The 14,222-nt window shown below is 39.4% G+C and overlaps 1 protein-coding gene across 2 annotated transcripts in view; it reads right to left on the bottom strand.

The window, feature by feature from the left end:
- cntn5 (contactin 5) overlaps positions 1-14,222 on the bottom strand; it is a 147,757-nt gene that overhangs the window by 80,758 nt on the left and 52,777 nt on the right. For both annotated transcript variants that reach the window (XM_053622376.1, XM_053622377.1), the window contains exon 3: positions 963-1,160. In XM_053622376.1, the coding sequence (XP_053478351.1) occupies positions 963-1,160 (198 nt within the window). The remainder of the gene's footprint in view (positions 1-962; positions 1,161-14,222) is intronic.

Below are 14,222 nucleotides of genomic sequence, written 5' to 3'. Positions count from 1 at the left end.
CCTACGTACAGCTGAGAATGAACGTGCTGTTGTATGGAAGATATAAAAGTGTAAAAGACTTAAATGTAATATATTTCATTTTAAAGATTTAATAATAAATTTGGTAAAAGCAGTATTATGATGAAGATAGAGTTCGGAGCTCGAATCCCTAAACTGCTTGAGAAATACTGTAGAGGATTTGATAAAAGTCTTTAGCCATGTGCTTGGATTATATTCAATCTCAAATTCAAATAATATTTTGGATGAAACCCAATAAATGAATAAATGTAAATATTACTCTTCTCAGCCTGTAGTTTATTAACAATGCAGATTTTAATCTTTAACACTGTTCCACAGTTCAGGGATAATACTAGATTAAAATGCTCCATGAGCTAAGCTGTGATGATCCTCAGGATTAAGAGAAGTCCATCAGTGAGATGTGTTATCAAAGGGTTAACGAATTGGTAAAGAATTTGGAATTGTGAAGCACAATTCAAGAACTGCAACATGCACAACTATCTATTTATAATTATAATCAAAATTCTTTTAGCACAAATTTAACTGCAGAAATATGTCCATATTGTTTATCACATGACCCCCCTCCCACAGCCCCGCCCACATCGCATCATTATTTCCCTTATTGCAGGAGTGTCTGCAGTTTTCTGTAATCGTAGGTCTACCGTTAGAGGATCTTCATGGTATAATCTGACTCGGAGACACACGCTATCACAGACACTGTTATAGAACTCACTACAGAGTTTACTGAGATCTCGCTGAGGAAGAATCTTAAGCGAGTGCTGAAATCTCACCGAGTAAAACCACATTGTGTTTTATAGTCTTCTGACCATGGATTATACACCAGGCCGTGCTCTGCTCCCGGTCTTTGATTAGATACACCGCTCTATATTGTCACAACCTTAGCTTTAATTATTACTGGTCATGATGAACCGTGAGGTGGTGATATAGGATGTTTAGATTCTGACCTTCACTGTGATCATCCTCCTGAAAGTTGAGAGCTGACAGCCTCTGTCTGTCAAATGGAGGCCAGTCCTGGACAAAAGAACCGTGGTCCTGCCTCAGCCTCGTCCTGGGGTTCAGAAGTGAGGAAGAGGAGCTGTCCGGCTTCATCCTCAACACGACCGCATACGACGCCGGTCTGCCCGCCACCGATCTGGCAAAGTCTGGAACAAAAGAACAGACTCAGAGAGTAACAGAGAGAAAGACGGTTTGACTCACATTCATTTTCTCTCAGTTTTATTCAATTACAGCCATAAAATCATGAAAATGAGAAATTACAGCTCCAAAAATTACTCATGGAAGTGACTTGGCAGCGAGACACAAGACTCAGGGAGTATACAATCTATTTGATGACACATTTCTCCCTCGTGCCTCTGTACAGGAAATACACGAATTACATTCCTATCAGCTTACGTCACTCATGTCAGATCTCTGACCAGGGACAGCGCTACCTATAGGCAGAGTAGGCAATTGCCTAGGGCCTCGGGCTTGAAGGCGGGGCCTCCATAACCGTAGCATCCCTATGCGCTAGTCCCCCAATCAAGACGGTCAACAAAAGACCAGGCTCTTTGTCTATTGGATATCGATGAATTGTCTCACTTTAGTGACACCAAATAATGTCACCGTTTCAAGGTGGTCCCAACCTCTGAATTTAGGAGGAGATAAGGTACGATGAACAAAATGCACAAATGACTGACTTTAAGTCAGTGACTTACGATGGCGTAAAGTGCAGCTCGTGATGTAGGATTGTGAGTTATCATCTATTTTGGAGTGATTGTAATGTATTCTAAAAATAAACTGGGCCTTGTTCTGTCGATCAGCGTCATTTCGGGACAGATCATTTGCCGACGTTGACGCGTCGAGACTGTCAGACACTTTGAATTCGCGTGTACAGTGACATTGCGTCAGGAGCTGACTAGCAAAGTATTAAAGTAAAAGTAAAGACGTTTGTATTCAAAGTGAAAGAGCAAACACACTAGAGAATCATTTACTGTTTCAAAAAAAGTACAGAGTCACGGCACAGAATAATAATAAACTCACTTTTCAAGATCGCAAATATAGTTCTACTATATATACATATACATATACATATATATATATATATATATATATATATACATATACATACTATATACATATAGATACTGTATACATATACATACTATATACATATACATACTGTATACATGTACATACTATATACATATAGTAACTTACCCCTTGTTAACTAATATGGTAAATTTATTCCTGTAGCCTAAGTGATGTGAACTTTGTGAACTTGTGATAAGATCATTAAAATTACAATTTATCTTTTTAAAATAAAATTTAGAAGGCAAAATGACGAGGTTTGAGAGTAAAAAGCCAGTTCAGCAAGCAGTGCTGCAGTTTTATGGAAATAAAGTGCTGCTGTCAAATATAAATTAAATTGTGAAATTAATAGTTTTGTAGTGGGCGTGTCACTATATTTGTGGATGGTAATACTGTAGTTTGTATTTTATTTTATATTGTTTAAATTTTCTTTTAAAGATTCTTTGGATTCAACTCTCCACTAAAAGTTGCTGTTTTGTTGTAATTATTTCTTATATGTAAAAATAAAACACCATTAGTTTATATTAGACATGTCATTCTCATATTCATTATTGCGACCACACACAGTCTGTTTACAATGTTTACCAGAGTGATAAGAATATGGAGTTAAATTAAAGTTAGTAAAGTAGTCAAATTAGCTCTTTATTGATATAACCCTTTTTTTTTTTTTTTACATTTGAGCCCCTGCCCCTGAGGAACTCTCTGAACGTCCGTGATCTAGTGCAAATTTAAGGTATTGCAACACATAATATGACTATATCTAACTAGTCTACACTGGTTCAGTAGGAGGGGAATCCTGTTCAGAAGAGTACCTCTACAAGCGGCATGATAACCAAAGTTATACGAGATGATCCAGACCACCTTTCATCCTTTAATTCTTTTTTTTTAGTGTTTACCTTAGTTAAAGTTTAATTAATATGGACACATAAGTAAAATATACAAATATTAATACAGATGCATAAATAAAAAGGTCAGGAATCATATTTGTTTCAAGTGCTTTTTATGTATTCTGGAAGGTGGAGGCAGGAGGGGTGTGGGGAGACCCCAACATATATTTTGCCTAGGGCCTCCCAATGTCTAGAACCGGCCCGGTCTCTGACTGTATAACTGCTGCAGAGAAGTGATCTAAATGTTTTATTTTTGTGACACTAGCTGCCAGAGGAGGTGGAACAGCACTAAATGTCTTAATTAGAAAGTCCATTAGCACCTGTTAGAATTCGCAGAATCTGCCCTGGTTTCAATTAAACTTTAAACAAGTCCTGACTAAACGCCAGCACATCAGCAGCCAAAGTATAAACACCTCAAACCCAGCAATCCCAGTGAGAGAACTACATTAAAGTTACACTCCATCATTATTTCACTCTAATCTCTCCACTCTGTGTGTGTGTGTGTGTGTGTGTGTGTGTGTGTGTGTGTGTGTGCGCGCGCAGGTGTGTGTTTGGACTGAGAAAAGAACAGCAATTTTAGAAATTATATCACACTATTAATTCCCTATTTTGAATATATTTTAATATTTTGAATATATATTTGAATGAATAATATATCGTTAATGTTGTTGGTGTTAACCCGGGGCTCTGCTGTAAATAAAACATGTCCATGGCGTGAAGGATAAACTGACCAAGGGCTTATCTGCTTTACTTCCTTCATCATTTTATCCATAAAAAACTCCTCGAGATAAGCCAAGTCTCCTCCAAAGCGAAACAATCAAACAGTCAGACGGTGGCGCTGGACTTAACACTGCTCTGATATCACACAGGAAATTACGCTCAGGATCAGAATCATTCATAACTGAGACACGCCTCTGTTTAAGACAAACTCCGCCCCCACACGTGTAACTCTCCGTCTGTTATTACTTCTGAGATCTGAATACTGATGTGAATATGTTCCTCGATGAGTTTGGAGTAAACAACTGTTTTTCTCACACGTTTACATTCATGTTTAAACACACACACACACACACACACACACACACACACACACACACTCTGCAAAGCAGAGTGAAATAATAATGGAGTTTAACTCCATTGCTTTGTGCTGTATGTAATATAAAATGTTTCTAGCAGAGAGCAGCTGTGGTATAGAAATTAAAGTCTTAATGCACACAGATCTATATTTATGCAGACTGAACTGCAATAATAATGTGTGCTGACATTTAAAAGCTCCTAATTGAAGACATTCTTATAAGACTTGCAAAATGTGACCTTTGCCGTCCTGCACTTTCAGCCCAAACCCCGAAAACAAAATGGATGATTAGTGAAAACACTTTTTTTCCCTGAAGGGATGTGCTGCTGCTTGGCGGCTGTGTGGGTGTTTCTGTTCCCCAGAACGCATCTCTCAGATAAAACCACAGACAGGATTCTAGACAGCTCTCTCGTCTCATCTGACACCAACGCAGAGAGATTTGTATGAGGAGAAGAGAATTACAGGCCGTGAGAAGGAGGACAGAAAGATGAAGGGATGGATGTTAGTGTTGTGGATGATAGACATGTGAACAGACAGACGAGACAGAGAGAAGACAGAAGGATAAAGAGTACACACATGGCTCAGCATGAACACACTCAAATACTGACAAATAAATTAATTCTATTTTAAGAAATGTGGAATTTCCTCAGACTCAGAGGAAGAAATCCGTCGGAGATTTAAAATCCTGTAGCAGAGACGTGCAGGTCTGATTAAATATTCATGAAGGAGTGCAGAGATTTTTAACCTTTCTACCTTCTGCATATGTTAAAATGTCAGCGATTAAAATAATCATTCTCAGTTCACACACACACACACACACACACACACACACACACACACACACAAAGTCTCTCCGCTGCGTTCATGCATCACTGATATTTCTGATATAAATTGAGAAAGATCAGGGAGAACTTTGATGCATGGTTAATCTCCGAGCTGCAGCTCTCAGGTTTCAGCTTTTAGTCTCGAGTGATGTTCAGAAAAATGACTGCGTCTGTGTACATAAAGATTTAAAGTGGATTGTTTTATTTGTTTTTTTTTCTTTGATCTCATCTAAGTTTAAAGGATTTTATCTTTAAAGCTTTACTTTACTGTGCAGTGACGCTGTGCTTAAAAACACAAACTGCACTTAATACACCTCAAGCCATCTTCATAACCTCATCGTACAGTTCTGTGAGCTCCTGTTGGACGAATATCACAGGATCATGTGGTTTTTCCTGAAGCTGACCCAAATAGCCCTTTTTTACAGTGATGTTGAACATAGTTATGTGTGGAATTAGAGCAGAGTTATAAATATGTCACTTCTACAGTGTGTATCTTTATATATTGTGGAGTCTTTAAAATGGAAAGATTCTGTATATAGAATAGATGATTAGATAGATACATGTACATCTGTACATTAATCACAGTGAGGAGGTGAAATCAGGTCTGAGATCATCAGAGCGACGCAGCAGCTCAGGAGCAGAACTTCATCCCAGAGAGAATCAGACGGTCACATGATGTCTTTGATGGAAGCTCTGCCTCCCTGAGCATCACTGCTTCTATTTAGAAATAAATACACCATGTACTGTCACGTACACACACATACAGTGAAACCCTGTTGTTTGTATTGAAGATGCTGAAGGGTCACATGACAACAGGTACGCGGAGCAGAACAAAGACATGCTGAGAAAAATCAATAACACTTACTCACCGCACGTGTGTTATTCCAAGACAACGTGCTAAAAGATTCTGACTACACAAACAACACTTCACTGGAATCAAATATTCTATCAACTACACATATTTAATTACACTCAACCCTCACCTACAGCAACAAAGCCATTACAGACTGTAAACACGAGATAGATCGATGGATAGATAGATACGCTACATACTTTACATACATATATGAACAAAGAGACACACACACAGATAATAGGATTGTTTCTTCCTCAGAGTACAGTAGTGGGCGGAGTCAATGCTAATAAATTAAATGATCACCTGCAGTGTGACTCCATGTGAATTAATACCCCGAAATGCAGGTATTCAAGTTGAAAAAGTCCGTTTCTGTCCTTTTAAGACTGAATAAAACCGTTTGCTCTATTTTCACAGTTCCTTTTGTCTCAGACCCTCAAAGCCCCGATGTTTCCCTGAATGAATTATTATTACTGCAATAAAATTGATTTCATATTCGATATTCACTCTGTGTTTATGCTTCTGAAAACATCAACATTACAGCAACATTAAATCAAGTTTTTATTTATATTTAGCTCATATTTGCACACTCATATCTTCACTCATTTGTATTATGTTCTTATAATAGTTTTTGGATGCATATCAACATCTGTAACTGCGGTTAGACCGGAGTTTTCCTCTGTTTCAGTTTGATTTTAGAGAAGTTTGAGATCTGAACTGTGCAAATCAGCGTTAAATCACAGATTTATTTAGAACGAGTATGAGAGTACGGTTTTCTTCTGGACAGTGCCTGTGTTTAGTTATTGTTGCTAAGCTACAACTAAACTATTAGCTATGCTAGCACAGTGGGACAACCTCCGCGTTTATTCAGCCAAAAAACTACACAACAATGCAGCAGTCAATCACAGTGGCCGTGGAAGTGTGAGTATAATAAATACTGACTTGCTAACTTTTCTTCATGCTAACACCGTCCTGTGTCCCTCAGTACCACTAATTCATTACACTAACAGAAACAGGTGCAGCGATCATGGGACCTGAAGTGTGGTGACATGATTAACCATCACCTGAAAAATTAATGAAGATCTCCAGAGATTATATTGACCGAGGCTGAACATTTATTCAATAGCATTAGCAATGCAGAAATCCATACATCACACGTGTCTCCAGTCTCCTCACAGGACTGATAACTCACTACAAACCCCTCAAGGCTCCACATGCACCAAGAAATCAGAAGAGCTATGCGTGTGCCTGCTCGGGCATGTCACTCGGACTATCTTCATGCAGATCAGACACCTGGACTGACCTTCAGAAGCTGAAATGTGGACGGGGTTCGGTTTGGACAGAGCAGTTCGTTAGGTGATATAACCACCTGTCTCAAAGCAAACGTCATTTATTACCGAGCTGGTCTGGCTGTGTAAGCTGCATGCTAATCCCCTCGCCTCCGTGCACCGAGAGCTCGCCTGCTTTGCCCTTGGTGAAAACAGTTTCATGCATTACTTAAACCACATCATGCGTCTATATTCCATCTCACCTACATCTATTTCACATACCAAATGTGTCCACGCTTTCAGACGCCTTTGCTGTGATTTTAATCCTTCACATGACGAAACATTAAAGCAATAAAGAAGAAGAAAAGTAAGGTGATAATCTTTATCTTGTTTGGAATGATTGTGGATAATTTCACTGCTGCGGTATTAAAATGATGGGAAGTAATTGTGTGTTTTACAGTAACAGATGGCTCTTTGTGTCTCTGCTTCGCTCAGCAGCCTGCCTTCATTAACACTCACCGCTCATCACAATGTAAACTCACAATATCACACACACACCCACACACACACAATAACACACACACACACACACACACAGAGCATCATCTGTATATCGACACCTCACACACACACACTGACACACACAATAACACACACACACACACCGACACACACAATAACTCACACCTTCTATTTATTTTTTCTATTTGTGTGCATGTGTGTGTGTAAAATACTGAGTGACGGGGTGGAGTGATGAAGTGATGGAGTCACTGTTACCCCCCCGGAGATGATTATTTTCCTCTAACAGCACGTTCCCAAGTGTTTTATTCCTCTTACACCACGACAACTCACCCACAACTACAACTGATTATTTATTACACAATAAACAGCGTATAATAATGAACCATTTTCTCTAACACTTCCTCCACACTGAACACACACTGAACACCCACACACACTGAACACACACTGAACACCCACACACACCAAACACACACTGAACACACACTGAACACACACTGAACACCCACACACACCAAACACACACTGAACACACACTGAACACACACACACACTGAACACACACTGAACATCCACACACACCAAACACACACACTGAACACACACTGAACACACACACACTGAACACACACTGAACACACACTGAACACACACTGAACAAACCGCACACACACGCACTGAACACACACACACTGAACACACACTGAACAAACCGCACACACACACACTGAACACACACTGAACACACACTGAACAAGCCGCACACACACACACTGAACACACTGAACAAACACTGAACAAACCGAACCCACACCTCCACCATGCCATGTTCTCTTCATCAGCCCTGTCCCTGAAGTTCTACTGTTCCACAGAACCCAACAGAGCTGATCGGTCTGATTCAGTCGGCTGGTTATCTGGAGCCGGTGTGTTGGGTTTTGTGTGAAGGAGTTACTGTGACTTTTATGTGTCAAGTGGAGTCATTGATTGTTACCATAGAAACAAACTCCTCACTTCAGAAGAATATGGTTTATATATATGAAGGGATGAAGGGCTGCACCTGGTCGGGCGCAATACTCAAATACGCTGTAGCATTAAAGACATGACTGATTGGTTGGTATAACAGCCCAAAATGTTCCAATAAAACATTCCCCACACCATCACACCATCTCCACCAGCCTGGACTGTTGGCGCAAGGCACGTTGGGTCCATGGTTTCATGCTGTTGGAGCCGAATTCTGACCCTACCATCTGTGTACCTCAGCAGAAATCAAGATTCATCAGACCAGGTGATGTTTCTCCAGTCTTCAGATGTCCAGTGTTAGTGAGTCTGTGCCCACTGCAGCCTCAGCTTCCTGTTCTTGGCTGACAGAAGAGGAACCCGACGTGGTCTTCTGCTGTTGTACCTCATCCGCCTCAAGGTTCAACGTGTTGTGCATTTTGAGATGTATTCTGAATTGTACAGAGTGGTTATCTGAGTTACTGTAGCCTTTCTGTCAGCTCGCAGCAGTCTGGCCATTGTCCATTGACCTCTCTCATCAACAAGGCATTTCCATCCGCAGAACTGATGCTCACTGGAGGTTATTTCTTTATTGCACCATGCTGTAACTGTAAACTCTAGAGAATGTTCTGCGTGAAAACCCCAGGAGGTCAGCAGTTATAGAAATACCAACAATCATGCCACGCTGAACATCACTGAGATCACATTTTCCCCCATTCTGATGGTTGATGTGAACATTACCTGAAGCTGCTGGACCGTATGTGCATGATTTTATGCATTGTACTGCTGCCACATGATTGACTGAGTAGATAATTGCATTTTCAGTAGGTATACCGGTGTTCCTAACAAAGTGCTCAGTAAGAGAATATATCAACTTTTCTGTCAATAATAATTAGTAATTAGCGACGTGCTGAGAGTTTTATGCTTTACACGTCACATTATCATGTTACTGGTGTTTGTAGACTGAGTTCCATTTATTCATAATTTAAACTACTAACAGCAAGTGATTCCAAATAATCAGCACATATGCTAACAGCAGTGACCTAGCTAGTTAAGCTAACTGGTTACTGGGGAAAGTGAACAGAATTTACAATGTGTGGTACACACTCCAGTCACACACTCATTACTAAATGATGCAAGGATATTTCTGACTCTAAGCTGGATTGGACTTTTAATTTGGACTTTCCTCATGTTTCTAAAAAGCATGAAATGGCTGATGTTTGACTGATGGCTGAGAATCAGAACTAATTTGATGACAGGATAAAGCTGGTTTGAAAATCATTCTCGCTAAAATGAACCATGAAGGCAGAGAGATGCGGTGTTAGAGGTAAAAGTAGGTGTCATGAAATAACTCAGCTGACAAAATCTCGGCTCGGAGACATTTAATAGTCACATGACTGAAAAAAGCAAACTGAAATTTGTGAGAGAAAAGGTGTGTGATGTCAAAAACTGTTCAAGCTTCTTCAGGTCATAAACACTGCTATCTCAGTTCCTCTTAAGGACTTCAAAGCATTCAGATCACTTTTATCACTCTGCATTCTGCTGCTCCAAATGAGTTAATTGATGCTATAATTCAGCCAAACATCCGTTTAGATGTGAAGTAATCAGCCTCCCATGACTGTGTGCACTTAACGAAGAGAAACTGATGTGTGTGTCATTCATACTTCTGCCTCTTACCGGCTCGGAGAGAAAAGGACAGAGTGGAAATTAATTTGAATAATGATCTAATAAAGTCCATTTGGGACTTTATCTCAGGCATAAGAGCTGTAATGAATCTTAATTTGCCATAAAGGACGTGTAGGTGCATGGGCTGATTGCACAGCTCTTAGGGAAAATGCTACCATGACATAACCCCCACAAGATATAATGCCCACCTGGCATACAGCCTACATCACATAATGCCCACGATATACAGCCCACCTGACATATAATACCCTCATGACATATCTCCCACATGACTGAACACTCAAATGACATAATAGCCACATGACAACATCTTCATGACATAACGCCCACATGACATAATGCCTACATAGCACACAGTGCACATGAAAAATGGGCGTGTCTTTGTGAGCAACTAAAGTGTGTGTCTTTGAGAGAATATAAATATGAGAAATGCTCTCAGGTTAGCTCATGTTAGCTATCTGGCTAACAGAATATAGTATAAAAATACATGCACATATACTTCATGAAGGCCAATGACTTTCTTGCTCCTAATGGAAGACTTCCATATATGGATTTAGCGACACATCCACATTCCCCATCTATGTTCTCTAAGTCATGCCCACTCACAGCTGTTTATACATAAAGAGTAACATCAATCACCTCCGACTAATTCTGAGTACGTCCAAACTCCTCCAGCTACCTCCAAACACCTCCAACTATCTCCAAACTCCTCCAGCTACCTCCAAACACCTCCAAACATCCCCAAATACTTTCAGACACCTGTCCTCCTCCTCTCCTGGTCTCCTCCACACCACTAACAGACACTAGATGAAAAATCAATGTGCAGAAATTGACTCAGCAAAAACAAATTAACTGTAGCAGCCAAAATAAACCAAGTCCTTCGAGAAAAAAACGTCTCTCTCTCTCTCTCTCTCTCTCTCTCTCTCTCTCTCACACACACACACACACACACAAATAAAGACAGTATATATATATATATATATATATATATATATATATATATATACACACACACACACACACACACACACACAGAATATAATGCAATAACAAATACACAGCAGACCTCTGAATGTGACATACAGCTGCAGTAGTTTCACACTCTACACCCACATTATAGTAAAATAATGAACAACAATCGTCTGTAGTTCACAAACTAATGATTCCACAGAGAGGAAGAGAAAACAGTAACACACAATGACCAGATACAATTACAATGTTGTCGTATTATTAGTGGAAAGAAAATGACAAAAAACTAAAAAACACAAATTGTGTGTGTGTGTGTGTGTGTGTGTGTGAGAGAGAGAGAGAGAGAGAGAGAGAGAGATTAATGCTCAGTTTATAGAAGAGACATATGAAGTACTGACATGATGGATTCAGACTAAAATCCCACAGATACTCTGTTACTAATTACATTACTCACCTCCACATGGAAAACTAATCCTGTCCGAATAGGGCTAAAGTCAGTGAAAGAATGAAAAGTGAGTCTCAGGGGTCACGTCCTTACGGGGCAAAGAGCATTCAAACTCGCTCACTCAGCATCTTGCACTGAGAAGAAGTCAGAGCTTCCTCAGGCCATGCTGCAGATAAGAAATTTTTATTCCCACAGTAACAGAAGAAGAGCTGCGAGTGTCACACAATCATCTACACGTGGAGGAGAACTGATCAATTTATCATCAAATGATTCATGCTGAGGGACAAAGACTCAATTTAACTCAAAACTCTTTCTTCCATATAACAGCTGCTTAAACCTGCTGAAAACAGAACAGTGCGAGTCTGATTGGACACCAACAAAGATTTGAAAGTTTAGAGCCAATTAAGCGTTTGTTGGTTTTATTTTATCTCAGGTTTTGTTGCTCCACTTAATTTTAAAGATGATTAAATTAAAACCTCGTGTGGATTTGTTCTGTTTGTTGTCCATGATGAAGTAACCAGTTTAAACCAGAGCAAAAATATTACAGAGTAACTGAGATGAATTTATTTTCTACACACTTTTATACAGTGAGACACAGTGAGAGTTAGGGGACCAAGCACTGTTTCTTTCCCATCTTCTTTTTCTTCTTATTATACTTTAAAATGTTTTTTTAAAATAGTTGACCCAAAATGAGTGTAGAAGGTGTGGAGTTTTAATATACAGTGTTAATGAAATATTAATATTTAATTATGCTGTGTCACATTACTCACACTGGTGAGATAGTTAACTGAAAGCTGCAGTACTGAACTTTTGCCTCTCTATCGCCATCTGTTTGAAAAAAAAAACTGCATGTTACTTGCAGAGTTTTTTTTTGTTTTTTCTTTTTTCTTTTACGTGGGTTGTGCTTCGGCACAGCTACTCTGTGCGGATGAATCTGATGGTTTGAGATATACGGTCATGTGAAAAAAATTAAAAGCCTTTTAATAAAGTTACATATATATAGTAAATAAAGTTAGTATATATATACTTATATACTTGAACTAAACCACAAGGAAAATTATCTTTGCCTATTATTTATTCAACAGAAATATCAATAGATGTGATGTCCTTTTGTGGAAAAAGTAAGTACACCCTTGGCCTCAGAAGCTAGTTTTGCCCCTTTAGCAGAAATAACTTCTTGTAGTTGTTCTGCATAATTGTCCACCTGGTTTGCTGGAATTTTTGACCACTCTTCCATGCAATATTCTTTCAGCTGCAGGATGTTTGAGGGTTTTCTTGCATGTTCTGCCCATTTCACATCCCCCCACAACATCTCAATGGGATGAAAGGTCCAGTTTCAGTTCAACTTCAACCTTTTGACAGATGGCCTCACATTATCTTCAAACACTCTTTGATATGATGCAGAATTCATAGTTGAATTAATGAATGCAAGCTGTCCAGTCCCTGAGGCAGCGAAGCAACCGCAAACCATAACATTTCCACCACCGTGCTACACAGTTGGTATGAGATGCTTCTTTTGAAAGGCTGTCTTTTGTCTGTGCCAAACATGCCTGCTGTAACTGTGGCCAAACAACTGTATCTTTAATTCAGAGCACATTATTCCAAAAGGCCTGGTCTTTGCCTATATGCAAGATTTACTAGCAGATGCTGTGATGAAATTTTGCTGTTCTTGGAGACTTCTTTTTGCATCAGATGGTCTGCTCTTGGGCTGAAATTGCTGGGATGGTCAGTCCTGAACAAATTGGCAGTGGTTTGAAATCTGCACCATTTGTAGATGATGTTCCGTACAGTGGAATGATGTATTTCAAATAATCTGGAGATCTTTTTAAATCCCCTGCCAGACTCACAGGCATCCACAACCTTTTTCTGAATGCCTTACAGAACTCTTTAGAGTACACACCTCAATAACAAAGGGAACACCAGACCCTAGATATGAGACGGGTATAAATAACCTCTAACCCAATCTTCTACACCTGTTTCTAATTTTATGTACTTACTTTTTCCATGTGACTGATCTGTTTTTTGTTCATTTAAATTGTGAAAATTACTACAAAATATAAACTTTATGTGTCATTTGATGGAGTGTATCAGCTTTATTAATATGCGCTGTTTCAAAGAGGATCAAATGTTTGCTTGTCCAATTATGTAAAAAAAAAAAAAAAAAAATCCATTGGGTGTACTTATTTTTTCCACATGACTGTACATATGGGTTGTATATTAGCTCCAGTACTTGACAACGGTGGTGGAGGTGGAGGCGGATACGGTTTTCTTGGAGTAGAGGTGAGTTGCTCTCTCTCATAGTGAGAAGAAAATAAGTGCAATTTAACCCACTGACCATAACAAAACAAACAAACAAAAAAAACACAGGATATCTAGCAGACTCAAGCAAACAAGTGCGCTAATGTTAGCTAGCTAGCTGTTGAGCCACTGAAATGTCTGACCCGTTCAGCAGAAAAAAGGCATCTCTGTGTCAGTCTCCAATCCCTTCAGATCTCGGAGTTTTCACCAATTCTCTGAAGCCATATTTATTCTCACTTTAGCGTGGGCGCAGTCACATCCCTTTTTGACTGCAGGCTCTCCGAAGTTCGAGGCTTCTTGGTTTTGACAACAGC

Source organism: Ictalurus furcatus, chromosome 4 (genome assembly GCF_023375685.1).
Source record: "Ictalurus furcatus strain D&B chromosome 4, Billie_1.0, whole genome shotgun sequence".
Classification (NCBI taxonomy): domain Eukaryota; kingdom Metazoa; phylum Chordata; class Actinopteri; order Siluriformes; family Ictaluridae; genus Ictalurus; species Ictalurus furcatus.
The sequence above is the reverse complement of the archived record's forward strand: the minus strand, read 5'-3'. Positions and strand labels throughout refer to the sequence as shown.